The sequence below is a fragment of the Vidua chalybeata genome, chromosome 3 (genome assembly GCF_026979565.1).
Source record: "Vidua chalybeata isolate OUT-0048 chromosome 3, bVidCha1 merged haplotype, whole genome shotgun sequence".
In the NCBI taxonomy this organism is placed as follows: Eukaryota; Metazoa; Chordata; class Aves; order Passeriformes; family Viduidae; genus Vidua; species Vidua chalybeata.
The window spans coordinates 41,643,313-41,666,766 of record NC_071532.1 but is presented as its reverse complement, the minus strand read 5'-3'; the positions used below and the strand labels follow the sequence as shown (position 1 = coordinate 41,666,766).

Genomic DNA, 23,454 nt, shown 5'->3' with positions numbered 1-23,454 from the left:
CTCAAGCAGAGGCTGTAAAAATAAAAGCAGGAACACCTGAACCTTACAGAAAACTTCAACGGATGAATTAACAGGGGACCTGTCCCAAATTTTCCTCTCCTTTTGTTCTTTGTTTGCTTTCCAAATCCTCTCTGCCAGCTATCAGCAAAAACGCCCTCTCTTCTGGTTGTGGGGAAGAACTGAAAAGGCATTACAGTGACTTCCCAGCTGGAAAGAGGCCCAGGCTCTGCAGCAGCCTCCACAAGAAAACTTCTAATTCAGAGCAGATCATCTGTGGAACTTCTTTCAAGAAGCAATTCTGAATCCAACTTCTACAAAATTCAATTAAAATAATGACAACTGCTTTGGGGCAGAAATTGGTCTCCACCAATCTTAAAAGAGAAGCCTCAGAAGTACATGATCAAATGAAGCTGTCCTGAAATAAACAAGTTTACACCTAGAAAGGACCAAGCAGTCACCACTTGAAAGCCATGGCAGGCTTTCTGTACCTCTTGCTACTCTATGCTTGCATTAGAAGATTCTTACAAAAGACAAAATTGATTTGGTCATTTTTGTTTGCTACTATCTTCAGAAATAAATACAAAAATGTCAGTATCCTTCTTTGGAAGTAAAGGGATGGCAATACAGCTTAGTCACTTGGAGGGTGTTTATTTATTCTTCCCAGATTCTCTTGAAGAACTGCCAATGGGTTTGCTGGAGGGCTCTCCTAGACTAAAACTTCTGAGAAGGTCACAGGGACACACTTGCCCAAATTTTCCAGACTTTAAAGTCAATTAAAAAAACCAAAAATCTTTCATATTTTTTTTTTTAAATGTGAATACAAATCAGTACTGCTCCATAGCAAATCAGGTTTCACTTCCCCTTGTCTGTGACATAAATATTACTGGGTAGCTACAATAACAGGAGCCTTCCTTTCTGGAAATTTTGACTGCTTGCAGAATACATCACTGATCATTCAGCAGCAAATGTCAGTAGTGCCTACAATGGCACTTTCGCATGTTTCTCATTGAAAAAAAATCAAGCAGTCATTTAGCTGAAAAAAAAATTGTTCTATGTTGAGGAATCCACATTCCCTTCCCCGGGGATATTACTCCAATGGCCAATTGTTCTCTCTGTGAAAAATTTTCCTCTTGTGTCCAATTGGAATGTCCCCAGTTTTACCATTAGCCTTCGTGTTTTCCATGTGATTCCTTGCAAAAAGGGAGTCTTCATCTTCTTTGTAGCCACCCTTTAAATACAGGAACACAGTGATAAGGTCTCCCTCTAAACCTTATTTTCTCAAGGCTAAACAAACCCAGTTGTCTCAGCCTTTCCTCCCATGGAAAGCTTCCCTGTCCTTTGATTATCATTTTACCCCTTCCCTGGACCTTCTCCAGCCTGTCCACATCTCTTTTGCATAGTGGGGAATAAAATTGATCGCATTATTCCTGGTGTGGCCCGACAAGCACTGAATAGAGTGGGATAATGTCTTCTTTCCTCTGCTGGTGATGCCCTTGTTGATGGGATTGAGTATCCCATTGGATTTCTTTGCCGCAGAAGCCCACGTTCACTCATACTGAGCTTGTTGGTCATCAGGACCCCCAATCCCTTTCCACAGAGCTGCTCCCCACATGGGCAGATCCCAGCCTGTGTTGGACTCTTGGATTATGTCTTCCCAGGTGCAAGACCCTATGTTTGTCTTTGTTGATCTTTGCACGGTTTTGTTAGCCCAGCCTTCCAGCCTATCCAGGTCTTCTTGCAGCTTGGCTCTCCTGTCCCAAGTGTTCACTTCCCCACTCAGTTCATTATCATCAGTAAACTGTGTCACTGGAGATGTTTAATGTTTCAGTAATAATGGTATAGAAATCTCTCAAAGTATTCCTTTATTCATATTATTATGTTTTAACCCATAAAGGTAGCTTTGGAATGAGCCTTCTGTTATCCAGAAGCTCTGGAACTGCATCAAGTAAACAAATAGGAAGGTACTGATTCATTTAAAGCTTAAAAGAAAGTACTCAGTACATAGTCTCTTCCCAAAAGGTATGATCAGGAAAAATAATTTTTGAATAAGTAACACGATTTCTAACATCTTAAACTGAAGCGATACTCGGAATAAATAAATAGACTCCACAACCTGGGGTAGTTATGAAGTGGGTATGTATGTTAGCGCCCGGCACAAGTGAGATAGCTCTCCAAAACTTGTGCCCCAAGCCTCAGTCTGACCCACACCTTTATTCACAAAGATGTTCCATATGTAACACAACTTTTTCATGCATATTCAACCCCTGGCCCCGCCTGTCCTCACATCTCATGCTAAATAGGTCCATGCCCTTCTGGGCACGCATGGTTTGCTGTGGTGGTCGCATGGGGGTCTCGGGGGTCTTCTGAGGCTGAAGATTTTGGTCTTCCTCATTACTGAACTTTTGAACTTTTCCTCTCTCCATGTGCGCTTTTGGTCCTTCAGTGCTTATCTGTGAACGTCTGTCAGTCTTGATAGGCTTAGAAACAGAAGGGCTTCTTTATCTGGGTTCTTTGCATCCCTGGGTGTTGTTGTTTTATGTAAGAAGCTTCAGAAATTTGCATTTTCTTAGGCCCTTTGAACCATGGCAGAGGTTTCTTAAGTAAAAGGTTAAAATTCAACACATAACCCTACAAGCTGAAATATAAATGCTTAATTAATTTTGTTAAGTGAATTCCAAAAATCTCTGTTTCAAAACCATCAACTTTTTCGACATTTCTATCCACAACTGCAAGGTAAATCAAGTATTAGGCCCCACTGCCAGGTAGAAAAATCAGCTGATGTTCACTGCAGCTACACAAAAATAAGGGGTAAATAAAACCAGCATGATTTTTGTTGGTCTTGACTGTTCTTCTTGCCTTTCCTGTTTCTTGCTAGTTGAGCCAGTTTTGGCACGGCAGACTTGGGCACTGCCCATGCACCAGTAAAAAACACTGCACGCAGAGTCACAGGCTGAGCCAGTGGCACAGCCAACAAGACCCTGAGATCCCAGCTTCCGAGTTCTGCCTGCAGGAGGAATTTCTGTCCATGCTGCAGCAAGAAAAGCCCTCAGAAGAGATGTGCTGCAACAACAATTGGAAATCTGACCAAGAATATCTGTAAGGCCTGGAGATTCACGCACACAAAGCAACGCTCCAGTGAAACAAAGATCGTGATTCCTGGCCTTTACCCGAGATGGTGTTTCTTCCACACCCTTTACCTTCCTGATGTTCAGAGCTTGTAAACTAACCCAGCCTAGGAGGAAGGGCTCCAAAACTGATTTCAGGCGGTGCTTTGTACCCTTGCAGGATGGCTCCATCGTGTGACAACAGAGGAAACTGCACCCACGTGGGAATACCCTCAGGAGTACAAAGCCTGCTTTCTCAGCAGGTGGCCCTCTGCCAATGGTTTAATTTATTCTAGCTAAAAAAAAAAATCCGGAGCAGTTCTTGGACAAAGACCTGGATTACCAAGTGAAAGACAGCCTTCCTTTTAACCCCTTTGTCACTTCTACACAGAAACACTGCTTTGTGCTTCACAACTCCACTGCTTTGCACGGAGAAGGAGGGGGGCTGTGGGATAAGTGGCAGTTGAATGGTGTGTTTGAAATAAAGGTTTAATTGTGGCAGGATTTCAGTTTTTCATTCATTCAAGCACTGTGCCCTTTTGATGGTTTGTTAATTCCATCACCCCTGTACATCTAAGTCAGTTACACATTTTCATTTCCAAGCCAATAGGTTAAAATTGGCAACAATTTAAAAGTTAGTAATACTGAAATAAAACTGATCTCAACTCAACTAGTTTACCTCCTCTGGCTGGTGTTATTTACTGTGGTCTGCACTCAGAAGCTTTTGAGCTATGTGTGTGGCTTGCACCATATGGCTGCATCAGGGGAGCCTTGACACTTACATGCCAGAGATGCTACCTCACTTCCTTCCTCCCTCACTTCCTTCGTCCCCCACTCCAAACCCAGCTCTCTTTTTTTCTGCTGTTCTTTCCACACCCTCTCCCAGTGCTCAAAACCTTCCTTCGTTTTCCACTGTATTAACTGTCTCCACCCCAGAGACCTCCCCTCTTTGGTGCCCCTTTGGATGCCCCCAGCTCCTACATGTTTCCCTTCTGGGACCTATGTCACTGTCCCACTTCCTGGTGGGGGGGAAGTAACTCCCCATCGCTGGTCTACATGTAATAAAATACAGAAGTGGCCCAGTGTTGTACAGGATCCAGCTTGGATAGAATTAACTTGCTTCATGGCAGTTTATATGCCACTGTGGTTTGCATTTGTGACTAGAAAAGCATTAATAACACAGCACTATTATTTCTGAACAGCACTTCCACAGTATCAAAGCCCTCCAAGATGTTTTTTCAGGATGAGAGGAGGGTCATCTCCAGTCCAAAGGATGAAGTTTAGCGAGCCCTGGTCACCTCCCTCATCTGAGCCACATGGAACCTTTTGCCCCAGACCAACTTCATCCTTTGGACCTTGCTATAAGACAGATGGACCTAGAAAAGCGGCAAGCCACATTACAGTCTCCCTCTGCCCACCTCATTTATAGATTAAAGCAAATAATCATATGAGAGTATTGAGTTCTTTCTACTACCTACATGTACATGTGAAGACTGTTTTACTCTTACATAAAAATTAGATCTTTAGTATGTATCATTAAAAAAAAAAAAAAAACAACTGTCATTTAGCTAATAAAGGGAGCTATTTGATAAAACTTTATAAAGCTTCCTGTCAGAAAACGAGCTGAGCTGCAAGAAGTTGAGGGCTTACTTTTAACCTAGAGTGAATGCAAAGCAACAAGGCTCAGCTTAGACCAAGAAGGGTCTCAGATAGTAACAGTGGTAATTAACATTTGTCACAAGCTAAACAGAGAGTGAACTGAGAGTGACCACAGCTCAGATGACTTAAGTGTAATTGCTTAATGACAGTAAATCGACCAGAGCTCCAGGTAGTCAGATAATCTTTCTGATTATCATGAGATCAGGGGATAACAGAGTTGGGAAAGAAATTCAATAGGTCAGACTAGGCTGCCCAGGGCTGGACTGGACAGCAAAATCAATCAAGCAAAAAGATACAATCTTTCAAATTTTTTACTGTTACTTCTGCAGGTTTGCACCATAACCTACTGTATGGCTGAGTAACATTGACAAAGTTCTTCAGTTACAAAATGTAAAATAACAAGGTACAAAAATAAGTACTTTAATTGCTATAATTCTGCTTATCGTGTAAGCAAAAGCAGGGGTTTTATCCCTCACTGGCTTTTAGACCCGACTATTGCTTCCACAGGAAAGCACCGTGATGTGCCAAAGCCTGAAGCCTGACATCTGCTGTCAAATTGCAGTGAGCTCCCCAGGGCTCCCAGAGAGTTCACGAGGGGCCAGCAGAGGCACAGCAGTTCTGCCATTTGTGGCGCAACACAGGACCAGAACCAACAGTACAGCACATCCTCCCTCCCCAGTTCCCTTTTTCCCTGTTTTGAAGGCTGGCTGTATAAGGATAAATGCAATCCATGTTTAGGACCCTCCTCAAGTTCAATCTTACTCGTTATCCCAAACCAAACAGCAACTGAGTATCTTCTGAGCACTGCAAGATCAATTAATAACTGATCATGCAGCACCAGGCAGGATTCATCATGCAGTGTACTTTTCCTCCCCCTGCTTTTTTGCTTTGTGGTAGTGGTTGTAATCATTATACAGATCCTTGAAGACCTGCCTCACACCTGCTGGGAGTGATGCACTTAAGAACTTGATGTCCCGCTCAATGCAAAGGTCAAGGATGTGATATATTCCTTCTGTGAGATGTGTCTTCACAACTGGGTGCAAAGTCACCTGCAAGAAGAACAAAATTGCCTTAAACTTGAAGACAGAAAGGCAAGACAACACCATTTCCACAGTCAGTATACATTAAATGCTGACAGCATTATCCTTTGCATCAGACCATGTGGAACAGCCCATTAGATAAAAGCCAAGATTTTGACTTGTGCAGTATTTTCCTGAATTTTGCAAACATGTTTTGCAAAACAAGCACAGCCCTTGCAGTAAAATCCACAGGAGTACTATACACACTGCTCTGGTGGCAAAGACACTAATCATCCTGGAATCACATGTACACTCCTCAGCACAACAACTCTAATTAAAAAAATCGTAAAATATTTAGCTTGGATTACACATTTCAGTAGATTCTGCATGTCTTGTACAGGCTGTATGCTATTATGTCAGTTTCAAATGAGCACTTCATTTGCATTGAGTAGAAACAATTTCAGCTTATCACTTAACAATTTCATATTTATCTAACAATTTTTTTCTGAGTACTTCAGTGTGCACACCTTAATAAAAGAAGCCTTCAAAAATCTCAGAAACGTATATTTCCTTAAGCTGTTTTAACACCAAGAATTGAGTACCTTGCCTGAAGTCATGCAGAAAGTTGGAGGAATACAAGAAATTACTCAAGACTCAGCACCCTGCTCCTGACATTACCTCGGCTCAACCCCATAACCAGCAGAACCGCCACTAACAACCAGGAACATCAGCACTGACTCTGGAGCCCTCTGCTGCTCTAGGCTAATTGAAATTTGTCCTGTGCTCACAAATCACTTGCTAAGTACTTCACTGCCCAAGACAGTGCTGGCCTCTGGTATCATCACATTATCTTTGCTGCAGAACCATGTCTCATCTTTGCTGAATACCAAAATTAGCTTTATGCCACCAGATGTGAGCTTCTGCACTCCAGGCCTAATGAAAATTACATAAAAAGCTGTCATTAAAATTCAGGCTTCTTTCTTCCTTAGGCAACTAATAAACCTCCTGCTAATGAAGTGCACTCCTCATCACAGTGACAGGCTCCTGCTCTCTTTCTGCCCTAAATGTGGAACAGATAATATATTTTGTTAGATCCACTAATATAGCAGGGAAAAACATATAGCAGGCATTAAGGCACCTAAGACTTGCTTTAGATCTGTGACCCTGAAGAGTCTGCTTGTGCAAGAGGTTGTAATTTTTCCCTTCTCTGTCAGTCAATCAATTGGTTTGTTTACAACAGATGTTATTTCTCCCTACACTGTGCAATACAGTTAGAGAACAGCTGAGCATCACATCTCCCAGTGAATGCACTGGGCTGGGTTCTCCCTTCCTAGGGCAGAGAAATGACTGCAGAGAACAAGGACAGGAAAACCCACAGCTTTGACAATATGGACCAGATGGCCCACTTGGGAAAAGCAGCTATCTCAGAGCTGCAGTTAATGGAACTGCATCCCTTCCATCACAAATTCATCTGGTCCTGAGCCTTATTTGGGCCATTCTTGCTTTGCAGTTTCCCATAAACACCAATAACACCATGGGAAGCAGAACCAAAGATTTAAACAGCTGCCACTACTGGCTGGCAGTTAATTATACTTGTAAATGGTTTATGGTCTATACAGTTAGCACAACCAATTTGTCAAGCAAAGTTCTTGATGTGAGACATTAAATGTGTGAAGAGGTATTCCACTATTGCTGAATTAAGCAACAGGTCATAGGCAACAAGCAGAAAGCACTGTCAACAGTATGAGATGCCACCCACTCCAGTAAGGAATCTTTCTAGATTAATACAAAATAATTCCTGGTATAAAGAGGAAGCACTGAAGGAGCTGTTACACAACCACTTTAGGGGTAAGTGACTGCTTAGGCCAGTAGCTTTCATCAGTTCTAGTTCACAGATCCTTAAAGGGTTTCCAGTAAGTGTGCAGATGCCTGCATAAAGACTTAAATCTACTAACATGTTTTTCTCAGTTATGTTTGATGGACCCACCGGGTCTTCATATCACAGGGAGAAAGCCACTGATCCTGACTCAGAAGAAAGGAATGGTTAAAAGAGCTTTTCTCTCCCTCTTCAGAACAACATGAAAGATGTATACATGTCCCATATAAGATAGGCATCTGAGGGCCCCCTTTCCTCTGATATTCATCAATTTTCAGCAGTCTAATGAGCAAATAAATCATCACCTAGTTGTGATCTATCTATTCTGTCAGACAGAAAACACTCCTTTGCCACAGTGTCTGGCGGCTCACTACACCAATTTCCCCTTCCACACCCAAATGTTCCATGCATACATTACTGACCTGTGGTTTCAGCTATCATCCATCACTTTCCATTTCCCAGTGAACACCTTGCACAAAACTTTCCTAGACATCTTATGAGACTGTGTACTCCTGCTAATATGGAGACAAGTGTCCTTTTGACTTAGAAAGGTTGTTTGACAATTCAAGTCAGGCTTTCAGACTTACATTCAGTGATGACCAGATTACAGAATTCACAGATGGCTAAAGGGAAGAGAAGCTGTTTTAACAGCAATTTTCCCTTTGCTGAACTACTACATTCATTATGTAAACAATAACCAACTAACCAGGAACAGTAAATAATATGGCTAAAATCTGATATCTCCCATTGTTTTGCTCCCGCATTCCACCCCCCACCAAAAAAAAAAAAAAAATTAAAAAAAAAAAAATTAAAAAAAAAAAGAAAAAAGATGCGCGACAGAGAAGGCAGCAAAGTTTAACCTCTGTAATAACCTTCATGGTTAGTTACACTGGTTACACCACAATCCTTCAGAAACACGGCACCAGTTAGGATTTTCTTATTGTAAGAGGGCCTAAAACCAAAGACTAAATTTCCTTTCTGTATTTCAGCCCATGCCCAGGCCAGAACCACAAATAATCAGTTTGTAGGTACTTGCACCACAAGCAGCTTTTCACCAAACCCTGGTGAAATCTACATCTATTGGGCTGAAGAAAATGACAAGCTGAAGTTACCTCTGGATGAGAGAAAACACTGATCTGGCTCTGGCATCCATAACAGTAGAAGTACTTGCTTTCAGTAAGGATCAGAATGATATCTTTGGTACAGAAGGAGAATTACTAACAAAAAGCTAACAATACTTGCCTTAGCAACATTTTTTCAATTCATTTAATCATTTAGACCATATTAAAAGATTTTTTTCCAGGAGAATCTTCCACTATTACTTACTTTACCAGATGAGGACTTAATTGCTATCAGTCCTGGACGACTGAGACAATTTGGGAGATAAACTTAACTACCAGATGAATAAGGAAGACATTTTTAACAATGATAGTGGCAAAACTCTGGGACAGGTTGTCCAGAGAGGTGGCAGATATCTCATCCCTGGAAATATTCAAGGCCAGGTTGGATGTGGCTATGAGCAACCTGATCTATTTCAAGATGCTCATTGTAGAGAAGTTGGACTAGATGACCTTTAAAGGTTATCTTTCAACCCTTTAACCCAAACCATTCTATGATTCTATGAAGAAAAGTAACACCCAAATGGCACTAAAGCAAAAAAAGCTTTGTACCTGGGCACTGTATTGTTTTACCTTAAAAGAAAAAAAACACAGCCCACACCTTTAGAAAATTTTCCAGGAGTTTGGTAAGAAATATTTTCAAGAACTCTTGCATAATACAAAAGCCTGGACCAACCTACATCTCCATCAGGTATAACAATTGTAACTTCACAAATTTTACAGAATTTAACAGAGCTACCTTTGGAACAGAAACTCCAAAGCTAGCACAATACTATGGTACTTTCAAGATGGATGAGAACATACCTTTTGCAATTCAGTCACATACTGAGCCACAATGAAAGCAGAAAACACAGTGAAGTCCTCCATTTCTGCAGCAATATAAGTACACATCCGTTCCACCAAGTGTGCACATTTCAGTATCATTTCAAATTCATCCATGTTGCCTAAAACAGAAAGTGAGATGCAGCCTGGTATTCGAGGCTTAAAAACATTACGGAAAAAAACCAAAAGAAGCTTAAAAACATTAGGAAAAAACCCCAAAAGAACCATTTGGTCTTCCATGATTCTTGAACAACATGAGGCCAAGGACAGCTTGCCTATTTTATCATCTTTTCTTATCAAGCCACAGCTAGAGGCCCCCCACAACACACAAAATACATCTCTTAGAATGGCTACTTTGTAAGAGCATATTGATTCCAATTTCATGTGCACTGCAAGACCAAAATTACTTGTTATAGATGTTGAAGTGCTCACAACAGCAGTTATCGTCCCTTCCACAATTCAGTCCCAACTAGCACTGTGGAGGAGAGAACGAGGAGACAAGAAAATTGTATTCCCTGCCTAGAGAAAATAAGAAGACATTTCTTCTTATAAAACAGCATAGTAAGAAAGTTCTTTGATGAGATCTATTATGTAGAATATAGCACCAACAGCTGCATCACTGGAGGTATCTAAAGTGAGACTGGTGAGATCAGTTGAGAATTAACTCAGTAGGCAGAGAATGAAGAGAGCTAGTACAAACAAGGGAGAAGGGAAATCCAGAAATTACTTCCATGTTATCTGTTATAAAAACAAAACAATCTTGCAAAGATAAACAGCATCATTTTCAGCTTGAGGATGCTATGTACCTGTAAGCTTCCTGTGATGATTGCCTTATGTAAACATATTGTGGAAACAAGAAATTTCTCCAGAAACAAGAAATCTGGCACCAGTTTAACATACCTTTTCCTCTATCACTGAGCCTCAGCTAATATATTCCTCTACAATGAATACATACACTTATATTTGCCCACAGCTGTGGGCAACACATCAGCTGAGATAAATCTAAACATGGCACAGGCTGTAGGACATCAGCAGAAAGCTGGGATACAATCAGTTTCAGGCCATGAAGTCCACTTGTCTGAAAACCCTCCACTATTAATGACAGTGTATCTGTATCCTGACCATCTTAATAATTGTGGACATCTCTGACTTGTCTACTTGGACTGTGTAAACTCTTTAATAATTTCCAGTAATAAGTCTGTTTTTTTCCCCTTCCTCTTAGGATATTTAATTACCCTTATTCCAAATCCTAGACCATACAGATATATCATCTAATCCCAACTGATGCTTCAGATACACATAGAGTTCTTACACTTAGCACAGAATAGTGACAGCTCAGCTTTGTAGTAAACATAGTTCCCATCTCAAAAAATTCCATTTAGTAGCATCCATTTGGGATTATAACTCACACACATTACTATGAATCACTGGAGCTCACAGCTACCATGCCTGCAGACACAGGGGTCAATAGGAAGAGCAGAAATTGGGCACAGCAAGCCTTACTGCTTCCTGTCGACTTGCCAGCCAGTCAGTGAAGAATAATTTATTCATCAAAAGCAATGCTGCCTGCATGCAGCACCCCAGGAGCCCCAGTTATCTTCCTAAGCCCATAACCACAAAGCTCATCCCCAATTTTTCATAGAGGACAGACAGGGCTGACAGTTTCAATGCCACAGCTAGGTTTTGAGGACTTTGTCCTGTTCAGCATCTCCTCTTCTAGAGTATATATATAAAGCAAAGGTGGAAAATATATGGTACCTCTGTCTCCTTTCTGACGTCCTTCATGCATGACAGAAGCAACCAGACGATGGAAACTGCTCAGAAAGGATGGTGCTGCTTTCAACAGCACCTGAAAAATACATGAAATAAAAACATGTGAGAATACATAGTAGAGGGAGTGGAGAGGGCAGAAACTATCTTCTCATTCTGCATCCTGAGCCATTTGTGCTTCTAGAATCAATCATAGAAAAAGGAAACGTTTTCTCCTAACCTAGCATCAGATGCTCATAAGCAATCCACTGCCAAAGAACAACACTGCAGGCTAAAGCAAAGCAGAAGAACAACTGAAATTATGTGATTCTGAGATTCCCAGCCTTTCAAATGACAAGTACAATGCAGTTTCATACTACCAAGACAAAATATTTCAAAATCATATTAAAAAAATTTTATCACTAATATGTTTGCTCTTTTAAACCTTTTCCCCTTCTACCACCGCATCATAGATATACCTTTGGGTGACACTGCACAATAGAGAAGAGCACTTCATGGACCCCCAGGAAGACACCGTGATAGTCTTCTGTCTTCAGGTGATCCAGAGGGACTGTTAGAAGAATGCTGAATGCCAATGAAACATGATGTGGATTCACAAGAATCCCTTCTCCCCGCCTCAGCAGAGCTGCTACAGTCTCTAGAATAGGTATAACTATGATGGAAATTAGTGCCTGGTCCTGACAGGCCTCTTTGGTTTGCAGCTACAAGACAGGAAACAATGAAAAATGCATTAGCCACTTATCATAAGTGTTGGAACAGCAGAGAACCCTAACGCTCTGACTAGAGTCAATGGAGTCATTGGAGTCTAGTGACTAGAGTCACTAGACCTGTGCTAGCTGGACTGGCAGGGAGACTCCTGCACCTGAGCCATTTTCATGCACTTGTGCCTTGTGTGAGGATGCATATGATGCATTTCAAACAAACACTGCTGTGAGCATTGGAATGGCAACTATTCCCCAGCCTCCTAAAAACCAGCACCTCTTTGCATCTCTTCACATGAATCCAATGATGCAGTTCACTCCTTTACATGCATGCAAAACCTATCAAAACTGCAAGCTTATGATTCCCAGGCATTGCAGAACCAACCACTGATAAATTCTTGCCTAGAGATATCATCCCAAAAGAAGAAAAACATACATCACTAGGTTTATATGCTGTACAAATGAAGGGCAGGAAACTTGGTTTTGATTAGTTTCAGTTACGTTTCCCTTTCATAATTCAGTGAATTTATATAATTACTTTTTTCTACAAGCACTTGTGTCATGGTTTGACATGGAAGTGAATTTTTTTTCAGGAAGTTGGGTCAAACCAATCAGTGGTCAGGTTTGGATATTGGCACCTGGAGTGACCACTGAAAGTATGGACACGCCTCTGAGAACACAGGGGGTTAAAAGCAAGAACTGCCAGGAGAACTGTCTCTTTGGTTCCAGTCGTCAGAGAGTGCAGACTCTCCCCTGCCCAGCCTCAGGCTGGGTGGGGGAGGGGAAGCCACGCGGCCTTGTCCAGGTAGGCCGAGGGGGCTGGGGGTCTGGAACTGAGCCAGCTCCTGGACGGAAGGGTGGAGATAAGCGGAGATGCCTTTGTTCCCCCCCCCACAGAGGGAAAGTGACAGAGAGCCTGGCGGCACCCGGAAATTTGCCGGCAGAGGAGAAGGAGAAGGGGGAGGGGGGATGATGCCCAGCGTGGGAGACGGGATGCTGGACCGAGATATCAGCCGTCCAGGGAGTCTGAACTTTTAACTCTTTCCAGGAAATGAGGGCTTTGTAAAATATTACTCCTCCTCGATTTGTAGTGGAAGAGAGACAGTCTGGGACCTGAGATGTTAGAAGAAGAAATTTTTAGGTGGGAGGAGATGATGGAGTAGCTTTTGGCTAGACTTTTCTTGTTAGCCATAGACTAAACCAAAATCTCCTGCAATAGAGACTGCATTTTAGGGAGATGCAGTGGTGACCCAAGGAGACCTGCTTCAGCTTCTAACAGCACAGGAATGGCAAGAACAGAGGAAAGCTGAAGAGAGAATGGTGATGCCCTCTGTCTTCAGGAAGAAGATGATCTCTGTTCCTGGACCCTTGGCCCCAGGGGAAATTGGGGGGGACTGTAGTCCCAAGATGAGAAGCTGAACTATTGTCTCTTTTAGTCCATGGCAAAGCATCCTTAAAGGAGCCCTATGAGCAGTCTGTCCATGCACGGTAGTGAGAGCACTGTGACATGGAAAGGGGAGTGTCACACTGGCAGATTTTCTCCAGGCGGTTGCCATGTGTGACATGGAAACACAGGAGGTGGCAACTGTGTTTCCTGGGGGGTCTATGGCGCAAGAGAGACTTCTTTCTCCCTTGATAGACTGAGTATTGATTATCTGAAGGGTAGTAATTTGATCAGGAATCCCGGGTGACATTTCACGGTGGTTGTTTTAGAAATTAGGAGGAAGAGAGGTGTTTTAAAGGGTCTTCATCCTAGACTTAGTGCATGTGTCTTCTGTAGTAGTAGTTTAATAAAGTTTTTTTCCTTTGTTATTAAGCTTAGGCCTGCTCTGCTCTATTCCTGATAACATCTCACAGCATTTATTTGGAAAGGTGTATTTTCATAAGGGCACTGGCATTGCGCCAGTATCAAACCATAACAACTTGTTTACTTCTTTTGTTTTGCTGCTGTTGGCTTCTGCTGCAACACATGGCTGATGGTTATCTTTTTCTTTGGACAGGAGGAAAGACAGGAGACAGACTCTCTACTCTGCAGTCTAACAAGTTTCTCCCAAGCTCCATATTACACAGTGTAGTTCCATAAAATTATTGTAAAATTACTGTAAAATGACCTGCACACAACACTCACAGGAGATTTACTTGAGGAAGGAGGAGAAAAAGGGTCTAGACAAAAACGTTCGGATGAATATGGCATGGATTTGTTTTGTTTTTGTTCCCGTGTGCCTCTGTGCACATTAGCTGTATCCACTAGAGAGTCTAACAGATAGGAGGGGTAGGTAATGAAGTTACAATAAAGAGATACTTACAGCTAAAGCTGTGATTATCTGTGGGCTGGCAAACCAGAAAGCTTTTCCTTTGTCTCCACTTAATGGGCAACTGAGCAACAATTTGGTTAGTGTAACAGCTGACAATACTTCCTGCAGAAAGTAGACAGATCATCAGTCAGAGGTACAAGGCACATTGGCTCCTTCCAAGTACAAAAGAGCTCTTTCAAGGTCAGTGGCACTTTTGAGCATTAGCAGAGCCTTGACACATGAAAGGCCTCCCACCAATACCTCTCTTTGGAAATTGTGAAGTAAGCAGCAGCTCAACAGAATTCAAAGCACTGAGCAGCACTGACCCAAATGTACTTTACGCCACATTTGCTGCACAATCAACTTACTGTACAAAAAAGCTCACATGACTTTTAAGAAAGGAAAGCCTTCTCATACAACTGCCACTAGATAACAGAGGGAAGCAGAGGCAATACAAGGATACCAGTACACCATAAATTAAGAATGCTGCTTTTGGCAGCTGGGTTTTTTTAATTGCTAGTTGTTTATACAGACTGATAAAAGAAGTGTATTGCAAGCTACATTCAGGTGGCAGGAATTATCTGTGCAGTTCAGGAATTCCAGATACTCTTTCAAAAAGATGCATCAAGAATTGATGCAGCACATCTGCCTCTTCTGGCAAATAAGACAGGGCTGGATAACCCCACAAGTTTAACCCAAGTGTCATTCTCAGGTCACTGGGCTTTCTGTGGAGCATACAGCAGACTTTTTTTTGCCAAAAGTGTTCCATACATCACCACTGGTGCTTAAGCTGCTCTGAAGAAAGGCACATAATTTAAAAAGATACTGAGTGCTATCTGGGTATTGCTGAATCATCTTTAGAGCAACAAATATCAAAAGCACAGGTGCAGTTTTGGTTTTACTTAAAAATGGCAGCACTTCTAAAAGTGCCTTTAACCTTGTAAAAAAGAGCCACAGACAAACACTGACTGCTGGTATCTGTTGTGCAAGAGCTCTTAGCAGCAAGTAGGAAAGAGCTTTCAGCATGGCATGTAACACCACAGCTGTGTGATTTCTATTGACAGTACATAAAATTGAGACTGCTGAGTCCTTAGGCTGGACAGAAAGTTTTTTAGTAGGTTTCCATGATTTTTCCACCTCTCAATTTATATACAGAACAGAGTACAGTCAGAAAGTCCTTATCCACGTAAATTAATTTGACCTGATCGCTGAACATAAAGCAGGAAGAAGTAAAAAATATTTAATAAATGTCATTCAGCCAACAACCTTTTTTTCAAGATACAGCAGACTGCAGAAGGAAGTTGACAACACATTAAGCTCATGCCTTACTTTAGCCTTCTGCTGCCAAATATTCCTCACTTCCAGTCCCTGCAGCACCAGCCTCATTATGGCATAAAACTCCTCAGCAGAGCAGTTTCCCAGAACCTGGACAAGCACCTCGGTCAGCTCCATCTCCATACTTCGGATCACCTGAGTTGTAATTGCAGGACCTGCATATTCAAGAGACAAAAGCAATCAATTCCCAAGACAAGGACTTCCACAGGTAAGAATAGGGCAAACTGAAAATAAAACAGTTCTGGGGATACCTTTTTAACACTCAAATACATAGAGGACTTAATACTTTTCCTTTCTCCCCACTAGTGCAATAATTTGATGATCTCAAGTATATCCTACCCTCAGGTTCAGAGCAGTCATCATACCAATAAAAAGTCTTCAGTAATACAGAAAGACTATACCAAAGCAGCTGCACAAGCCAAAGGAACAGGCTAAACAAGCCACAGGTATTTTCTACATATGGTGGCTAGAGATCCATCACAAATCACAAAAGCATAAAGCTTTTTCTTTGACTACTTAATGGCAATACAAACACTGAGATCACAACTGTAGTTTACTTAACAGTAATCTCCAAAACAGGGTGTGCACACCCCAGGGTGTGCACAAGACAATTCACTGAGGTGTGATAATTATAAGAAAATATCTTTAATACAAAAAGATATTTTAAATAGTGTTTACTTCATCTTTATCTGATGCTTTTTAAGCATTTTCTGTATGTGTGCTTTATAATGTACATAGTGGAGTAGCACACATATAATTTATAAGTAAATTATATTCAGGCTGTGTGTTCAGTTTCTTAGGTTTTTTTAGTGATAGGTGTGTGCAATCAAAAATGTTTGGAGACCATTGCACCAGAGCGTGCCAGTAAGTTTGACAAATTCCAGCAGTTTGAAGAAGTAAAAGAGAACAGTTACTCCTGGTTTTCATCTCTCTTTCTGAATGAGACAATATAAAGGAGCCATTAGGTTCCCACAGCTGGCAGCAGAGGTTTTTCATGTAATTTCCAGCCCTGGCTCTTTATTTGGTGAGAATAAAGGAACCAAGCGGTCAATATCCCACAGAATTTATCAGAATTAACACATGGTGTTCATCATCCATAACAGTTAGGTAACTTCCACTGTTCTATAAACTCACCTACCAGATACAAAATCAGATGAGTATTTTACTCTAAGATCTGACGTAGTGCAGATCAGCTGCTTCAGTGGTGCCTACTATACCAATTACACAAGCAAGACACTGAACTTCAGCCCTACCTCCAGAAGTATTACTATGTTCCAGTTACTTTCAAAATATTTTTCCAGGGATGAGTAAATCAGGACCTCAACTTTATTAAGATATTAACATCTATCAGAAGATCATTACCAAACTAGATGGTGCCTGTGGTCCAGGTATCACAATATTGCATCCTTGAAAATTTTCCTGTCACGCATTTAAAAAAGGATAGCCTGCTGTTTTAACACACATAAACAAATGCTGACTTTTAAAGAAGCTGTATGCTTTGCTAAATGGCTTTTAACTCGCAAAATTAGCAAAGGAGGTGGAGAAAGAGAGTTTTCATACCAGAGAGAAGTTTTTTTATAGCAAAAACAACCATGACTGCAGTTTCTTTTTCAGGATACAGCTCTGGCACGGAGCAGAAGACAGTCAGGAACTGCAACGCAAGCTGAAGGAACTGCAGATTACTCCCTGCAGAGGACAGCTCTTTCAGTATCTGAGAGTAAAACTCTTGGTACAGTTTAATACGGGGCCACTTCAAAAACCCACCGGGCTCCTTCTGCCAGTCCTTCTTGACAGGATGGCTCAGATCTGCTTTGAGGAGAGTAGTGACAGACGGTATGAATGCCACAGGCAAAGGCTGGTTTGGGGTGTTACTCTGAAGACCATGTTCAACAGTTCTGACCATCTGCAGAACCACTGGTTCCAACAGAGCACACAGCACATCCACAGAATGCAGCTTCTTTTCTGGCAGCTGCTGGAGGTGCAGTGTGACAACATGACAGAGTGTGGTGAATGCTGTGAGCAACAACTGCTCAGCTGCGGGATTCCAGTTTTTCCAGTCTATGCTTTTGGCTGCACCTGTGTCTGGCCTGCAACTCACCAGGAAAGACATGAACTTTTCCAAGTTGAGCTTCACACTTTGTCTTCTTTCAATAATCATATGAAGAAAGTTTTCCAAAAACTCTTGGACTTCCTGGACATACTGTGCCCAAACAGGAACAGTCAAGACATCAGTGAAGAATTTGCAAGCTGTAAGTTGGGAGGTCATGAAAGCCTCAAGAACATCACTAGCATGTAATACCTTAAGAACAGAGCTGGAGTTCCTACCAGCTTGCAGGCACCTCAGGAGGTGTAGGCAAGTACTTAAAACCTTCAGCAATAACAACCTGCAGCAAGAGACACTAGCCCTGGTATTAACTAGCAGGGATAGCAGCACCAGAAAACACCGAGTACAGTCAGAGGGAAGAAAACTGTCTAATTTCAGAAGAGAAACAATTTCTAGCAAACCCAGGCATCTTTGTAGCTGACATTCTTTCAGGATAACAGGGCAGCCATTTTTTGCTAACAATACTATACATTGGGCAACTTTCTCCAGTGTTTTCCAAGACAAGCTCAGCTCATCCTTCTGCACTTTGTTTTCTGATGATACTTCCAAAGGGTCAACAGTTTTGCAAGAAGCCAGAATTTCTTCATGCCAAGGAATATTAGTCACAGACAGCTGCTGCAGTGGCAGATCTACTGAATCCCTGGTAGCAGTGGGCAGCACCATAGCAAATTGATGAATAAGATGGGTCAGAAAAGCACAGTGCAGGACCCTCATTTCTGGTAGAAGAGAGCTGTGAATCAAACCAAGGGATATCTTCGCAATGCTGATGGAAGGCTCCTGGTCCATGGCAGCTTCCTGAGCTTCAGCCAACATCAACGTTTCTAGAAGCACATTTGCAATGTACTCTACATCTTTTAAGGATATATATGGCAACAGGATGGTCAGGTTGGACATGACGAGGTGCCAGTGCGCTGTGGGGTAGCTAAGTTCAGTTATCACACTGATATCTCCATCCCACAGTTCAGATTCTCCTCTGCTCATAGTGGATCTTCCAGACTCCAGGATGAAAGCTGCAGCATGCTGCAAGGCCTGTAGGTCAACTTCAGTCTGCATTAACATCATCTTCATTTTCTGAAGTGTGAGCAGCTCTAAGCAGTATTTACTAGTGGAGGCAAAACTACCTGTAAGTTCCATAACTCTCCTCCAATACTGGTCCTTCACACCAGGCAGAAAAGCTGAAATGCCCCAGTGCCTTGCAGCACGTTCAGTAACAGCAGTTTCAGCTGTTGGAGACACATATTTACTGCAGCTAACACCAAACAGAGTGTCTACCTCAACCCAAGTGTAAAGAAGGAGGAGAGCAGCATCACTGGCCTTTCTTAGCCAAAGCTCTGACTTTTCTTCCTCTCTCCTAGGAGCCTGCAGCAGCTCCATCAGTGGCTGAGTTATTCCCTTCTGTATGTTTGCCATCAAATGCTGGGTACGAAGCACCACAGGGGAAGGAGTGATATCATCTAGGCTCCTCATGTTGAACAGAAAAGCATGCAGCACCGAGCACACTGACATCAGCTTCAAGGCCATGTCAATTGACCCTTCAACAGCTGGAATGATAAGGGTCTGACATTTCTCCACAAAGAGACACAGAATGTCCAGAATCTGGTTGGGTGGCAGTTCAAGAAGGCACTCACGAAGCTTTGCTGTCAGGCCAGCAGAGAAGACGGATGGCCTCAGTTCAACAGCTGGCCAGCAAATGACTGTCAGCACCTCTTCAAAGAGCCGTGGGAACTGCCTCAACTTGGAGTAAATCTGGAATATGGTGTTGATGAGAGTCTCCTGCGGCTTCTTTGTACGTGGCTCAGAGGCCTCTGCATCAATCCAAGCTGATGACAACAAGTCATCCAGGTCCGGCTCTACTATAAGGTGGTTTAATGACACCAGGAGTTTGAGACACCTGAACCAAGCAGGGATGGAAGCTTGGGAATGTGTCAGCAGCATCTGTGCTAGCTTCCGGTAAAACCCAAACTGCACCTCCTTGTGCCGGATACGGTCACTGGCGACATTATAGATATCATTGCTGAGCACCAAGTTCAGAAGCTGCTCCAAAGCAAGCAGTTCCATGCTCCAGTCCACAGGGAAAAGCGTATCACTCCTCCCTCCCTCTTGCAGGTCAGAGAGCCTGAGACAGCCAAAAAGCCTGCTGAGCATGTGGAAACACACAAGGTGGTTTTCTGCCTTACAGTACGAGTCCAGAAAGAGCTTATATAGAAGGGACACCGAACCAGCCACGACCGCTCCATGGAGGGCAGGTTCACACAAGTCACTGCCCAGCTTGGTCTGCACTGTGTTGACTGGTAGCAAAAGAGTTTTCAAAGCTCCTTTCTTTTTCTCCTGAGCCTCCTGTTCTGACAGCAGCTCTTCTTTGTAGGATGAGAAAAGCTGAGGCTGAAATAACCCAGCCTGCAGCAAAGTCTCTATTTGGCTTCGTATTTCTTTGCTCAGGTGCTGACACACATGGTTATCATCTGCTTGTGTCCAGCTCCTCACAGTCAGTAAGTGTCTCAAGAGCAAACATGGCTGGAGCAAGTGACTTGTCACTCGCCCAAACACACGGTTTGGGTTGGTTTGCTGCCTCTGGATCAGGAGATACTGAGCAAAGGTAAGCTGGAGGACGCTGAACAACTGGGAGCCCACAGCATTGTCAGAAGCCAGCTGCTGACATGCCAGCTTGGACAACTTGCTCAGGAGATCAACCAAAAGCTCACACTTTGCTGTGTAAATGATGGACAGTGAGGGAGTAGAAAGGATGCCACTGGAGCAGCTCAGCACAGTGCCAATGTTCTGCTGTGTTTCTTCAGAATAGGCCTCTGATAACCTTTTGTTTATGATCTGAAAAAAGAAACAAAAAGAAACCCCAAAAACCAGTCAATTTAGCATACAAAGATAAAGACCATCATAATGAACCAACAACACCTTCTGTGAGCTGTGGATGCAAGCAAGGTGGATGTGCCAACAGCTGCTGCTGGGCCTCTCACATCATAGGTTTCAAACTAGAAGCTCCACTGTCCTTGCATTTGTTTGCAGCACCAGATGAGTGAGGAAGCCCTCATGCATGCTACTGGCAACAGCATAAGGTTATCCATACTTGATACTAATAGTTCATCCTTCAGAAATGGAGTAGTGGTAAATTTCTTCCCTTCTTGAATGGTCCACGAAATTACACTCCCAACAATAACAAATCTATACAAAATACACATCCCTGCTCCAATACAGGGAGCTTATTTTGTAATAATGTCCATGACTAAATATCATCTTTATATTTGAAAATGAGACAGATTCTGGTCCTGATATCTGAAATGTGTAGGACTATTCTCTTTTCTCTTTGAAAGATACAATTTCTAGAGAAATTATGTTGCATTTCTCTTCCTTTTCTCAAACTTTATATGTATTTCCCTGCTGTTTTCTCCTTCAATCCACTTTTCACTCGCTACTTTTTCTCACCTTCAGATAATGTCTGCAAACAAATTCAGTAACAATTTACAAATCTGTGTCTATTTTGTTAAAAACCTTACCTGTCTCCTTACACCTTATTGTGGATGGTTCATCTACTCAGCTGCAACAGTGATGGATGAAAACAAACCCTAAATTCTTCCCACTGGACCCTCTACCACCTCAGTCCTTGGTGTTCAGGATACCCTGTCCTGTACCTCTGACCTGATCTTCATCCAGACAGGCTTTCATATCTAGACGAGATTTAAATTTGACACACTTTCTGCATAACATCTCTGAAGCCCAGATTTCATTCAATCAATTCTCCATACTTCACAGTTCAATTTCTACATGTAAAGACAATCTTTTCTTGCTTCCCTTCAATCTGATCAGAACTAAAAGAATCATTTTCCCAGTCATTTTCACTGCCTTTGCAGCCACTCACTAATTCTGTAATTTCTGTCATTACAAAATATATTGCAGGACAGAAATAGAGGAACTTTCAGTACAGGTGCTGCAAACTATCAGATTAATACATATTTCATGCAACATCTGACACTGTGAGGAAGAGTCAAGTACTGTAAGAGAAACATACTGCTATTCAGAATTTTACCAGATATCCACAGTCATAGTTACCTCTGCAACTGAAAAACTGAGACCAACTGTCTTCCCACTCTTTAAGAGATCCTGTAGTCTTTTACTATGGATAACATTGTCAAGATACGCCCAGAGTTTTTCAACAACTTCATCCTCCAGTTCATGTTTCTTGTTGTAGTTGGAAACTAATGCTTGGCTTACCCAATCGAGTAAAACCTGTTAACAGAAGGGAAAAAAAGAAATCTTTAACAACCCCCAAACAAAAACAGGACAAAAGCAGTACCTCTTCACAGTTATAGCATTTGTGCCTTAGGAACTGTGCTACAACCAAGCAGAACAGCCTCTGAGTGAGCAGAGAAGTCTGCTCCCAAAGGTTTCAATTCCTAAGAGCTTACGCTCTATACAAGATGTTGGATCTGTGCTTGCATGTACCATCCCAAAGGAGTGAACAGCTTCACTCTGACAACATTCTAACTCTAACAGTTGATACTGGTTGCAAATGCAGTCTTTTAATCAGTGCTCAGATAATCAGCTGGTTTTCACTTTCTGACAGTTGCTATTCCACTCACATCCTTCTCTTCATATGTTTAAATTCACTACCTAGAAATTCAGGCCCAGGAATTTAGATGGGTGCAAACTGGAAAAGATTGAAATCTACTAATTACTGTTTTAAAACTGAAGTTGTGGTGTATGACTAAGCTTAATACTTTAAGTAATTGAAATAACAAGAACCCAAAACACAGATCTCAGATGTGCAAACCCTAGACCTGAAAGTACTACCAGGGCTGGAGGAATAGGACAAGACACCCCTAACCCAGGGAAACACTGCACAGACCTTCAAGAAACAGGGTCAAAACAAAAGACTTAGGAGATCATATGGGTTCCATGAAGAGAAAACCAAATCACTTTCCAAGCAGCAGTCCATGAATGCACTGTGTGCTCTTTGCTCATGCACAGCAAGTTCTGAGCACCAGAGAACATACACATAGCCTCAGTCAGTCCTCCCATCCTCAAGTTCTTGTTTTTAACTATGCCCAAAAGCATCTGACTTCGGAGCATCCTGTACTGGACATAATACCAACGGCAATGACAGCTCTAAAGATTCGTGTCTCTGGAGGCACTACCCTCTCTACAAGTAAGTTTCTTCCATCCTGCACGAATGCAGGGCTTTGTGCTGAAGCTACTTGCATGTTGTTACACATGTGTTATTATAAAAACATTTCATGTAACGACAAAGAAATCAAGCTGATCAAAATCCTAATGATCAAATCAGTACTATATTTACAGTGCTATCAGCTAGGTAGAAGCTAGATCTGGATTTTAAGAACTGATTCATCCACAGCAGCAATCTGCCATCGGTATCACTGTTCACCACTAAAAAGTACTCACTTGTTCCTTATTAGGCAGGACGCACTGGTGAGAAATCCACGCGAACCGGGCTAGTTTGAGTTTGTCCTCCCAAGAAGTCTTGGCGCTTTTCAGCTTCAGGTAAATCCCGGAGTAGATCGCTGCCATAGGAGCGGCACGTGGGAACAGCGAAGAGGCAGACACGCGTCTTGAAGAAACGCCAAGCAAGGAGAAGGCGGTCGGACGGGCAGCGGCCCCGCACCCGGCACTCACCCACTCACG

The 23,454-nt window shown here is 42.3% G+C and overlaps 1 protein-coding gene across 11 annotated transcripts in view; it reads right to left on the bottom strand.

Annotated features, from left to right (window-relative positions):
* URB2 (URB2 ribosome biogenesis homolog) overlaps nucleotides 1-23,421 on the bottom strand; it is a 76,509-nt gene extending 53,088 nt beyond the window's left edge. For 4 of the 11 annotated variants that reach the window (XR_008429708.1, XR_008429709.1, XR_008429707.1 and 1 more), the window contains exons 1-9: nucleotides 23,215-23,361; nucleotides 21,865-22,041; nucleotides 17,259-20,628; nucleotides 15,693-15,853; nucleotides 14,376-14,486; nucleotides 11,827-12,069; nucleotides 11,357-11,447; nucleotides 9,581-9,720; nucleotides 5,704-5,812 (exon numbers count right to left, since the gene is read on the bottom strand). Coding sequence is in view for 5 of the 11 variants with exons in the window: in XM_053936939.1 (XP_053792914.1) it covers nucleotides 5,704-5,812; nucleotides 9,581-9,720; nucleotides 11,357-11,447; nucleotides 11,827-12,069; nucleotides 14,376-14,486; nucleotides 15,693-15,853; nucleotides 17,259-20,628; nucleotides 21,865-22,041; nucleotides 23,215-23,340 (4,528 nt within the window). In the remaining 6 variants the exon portion in view is untranslated. Of the gene's footprint in view, nucleotides 1-5,056; nucleotides 5,813-9,580; nucleotides 9,721-11,356; nucleotides 11,448-11,826; nucleotides 12,070-14,375; nucleotides 14,487-15,692; nucleotides 15,854-17,258; nucleotides 20,629-21,864; nucleotides 22,042-23,214 lie in introns of those variants that run through there. The other 7 variants (XR_008429711.1, XR_008429712.1, XR_008429710.1 and 4 more) reach the window with 5 other exon arrangements.
* Nucleotides 23,422-23,454: the final 33 nt, after the last annotated feature.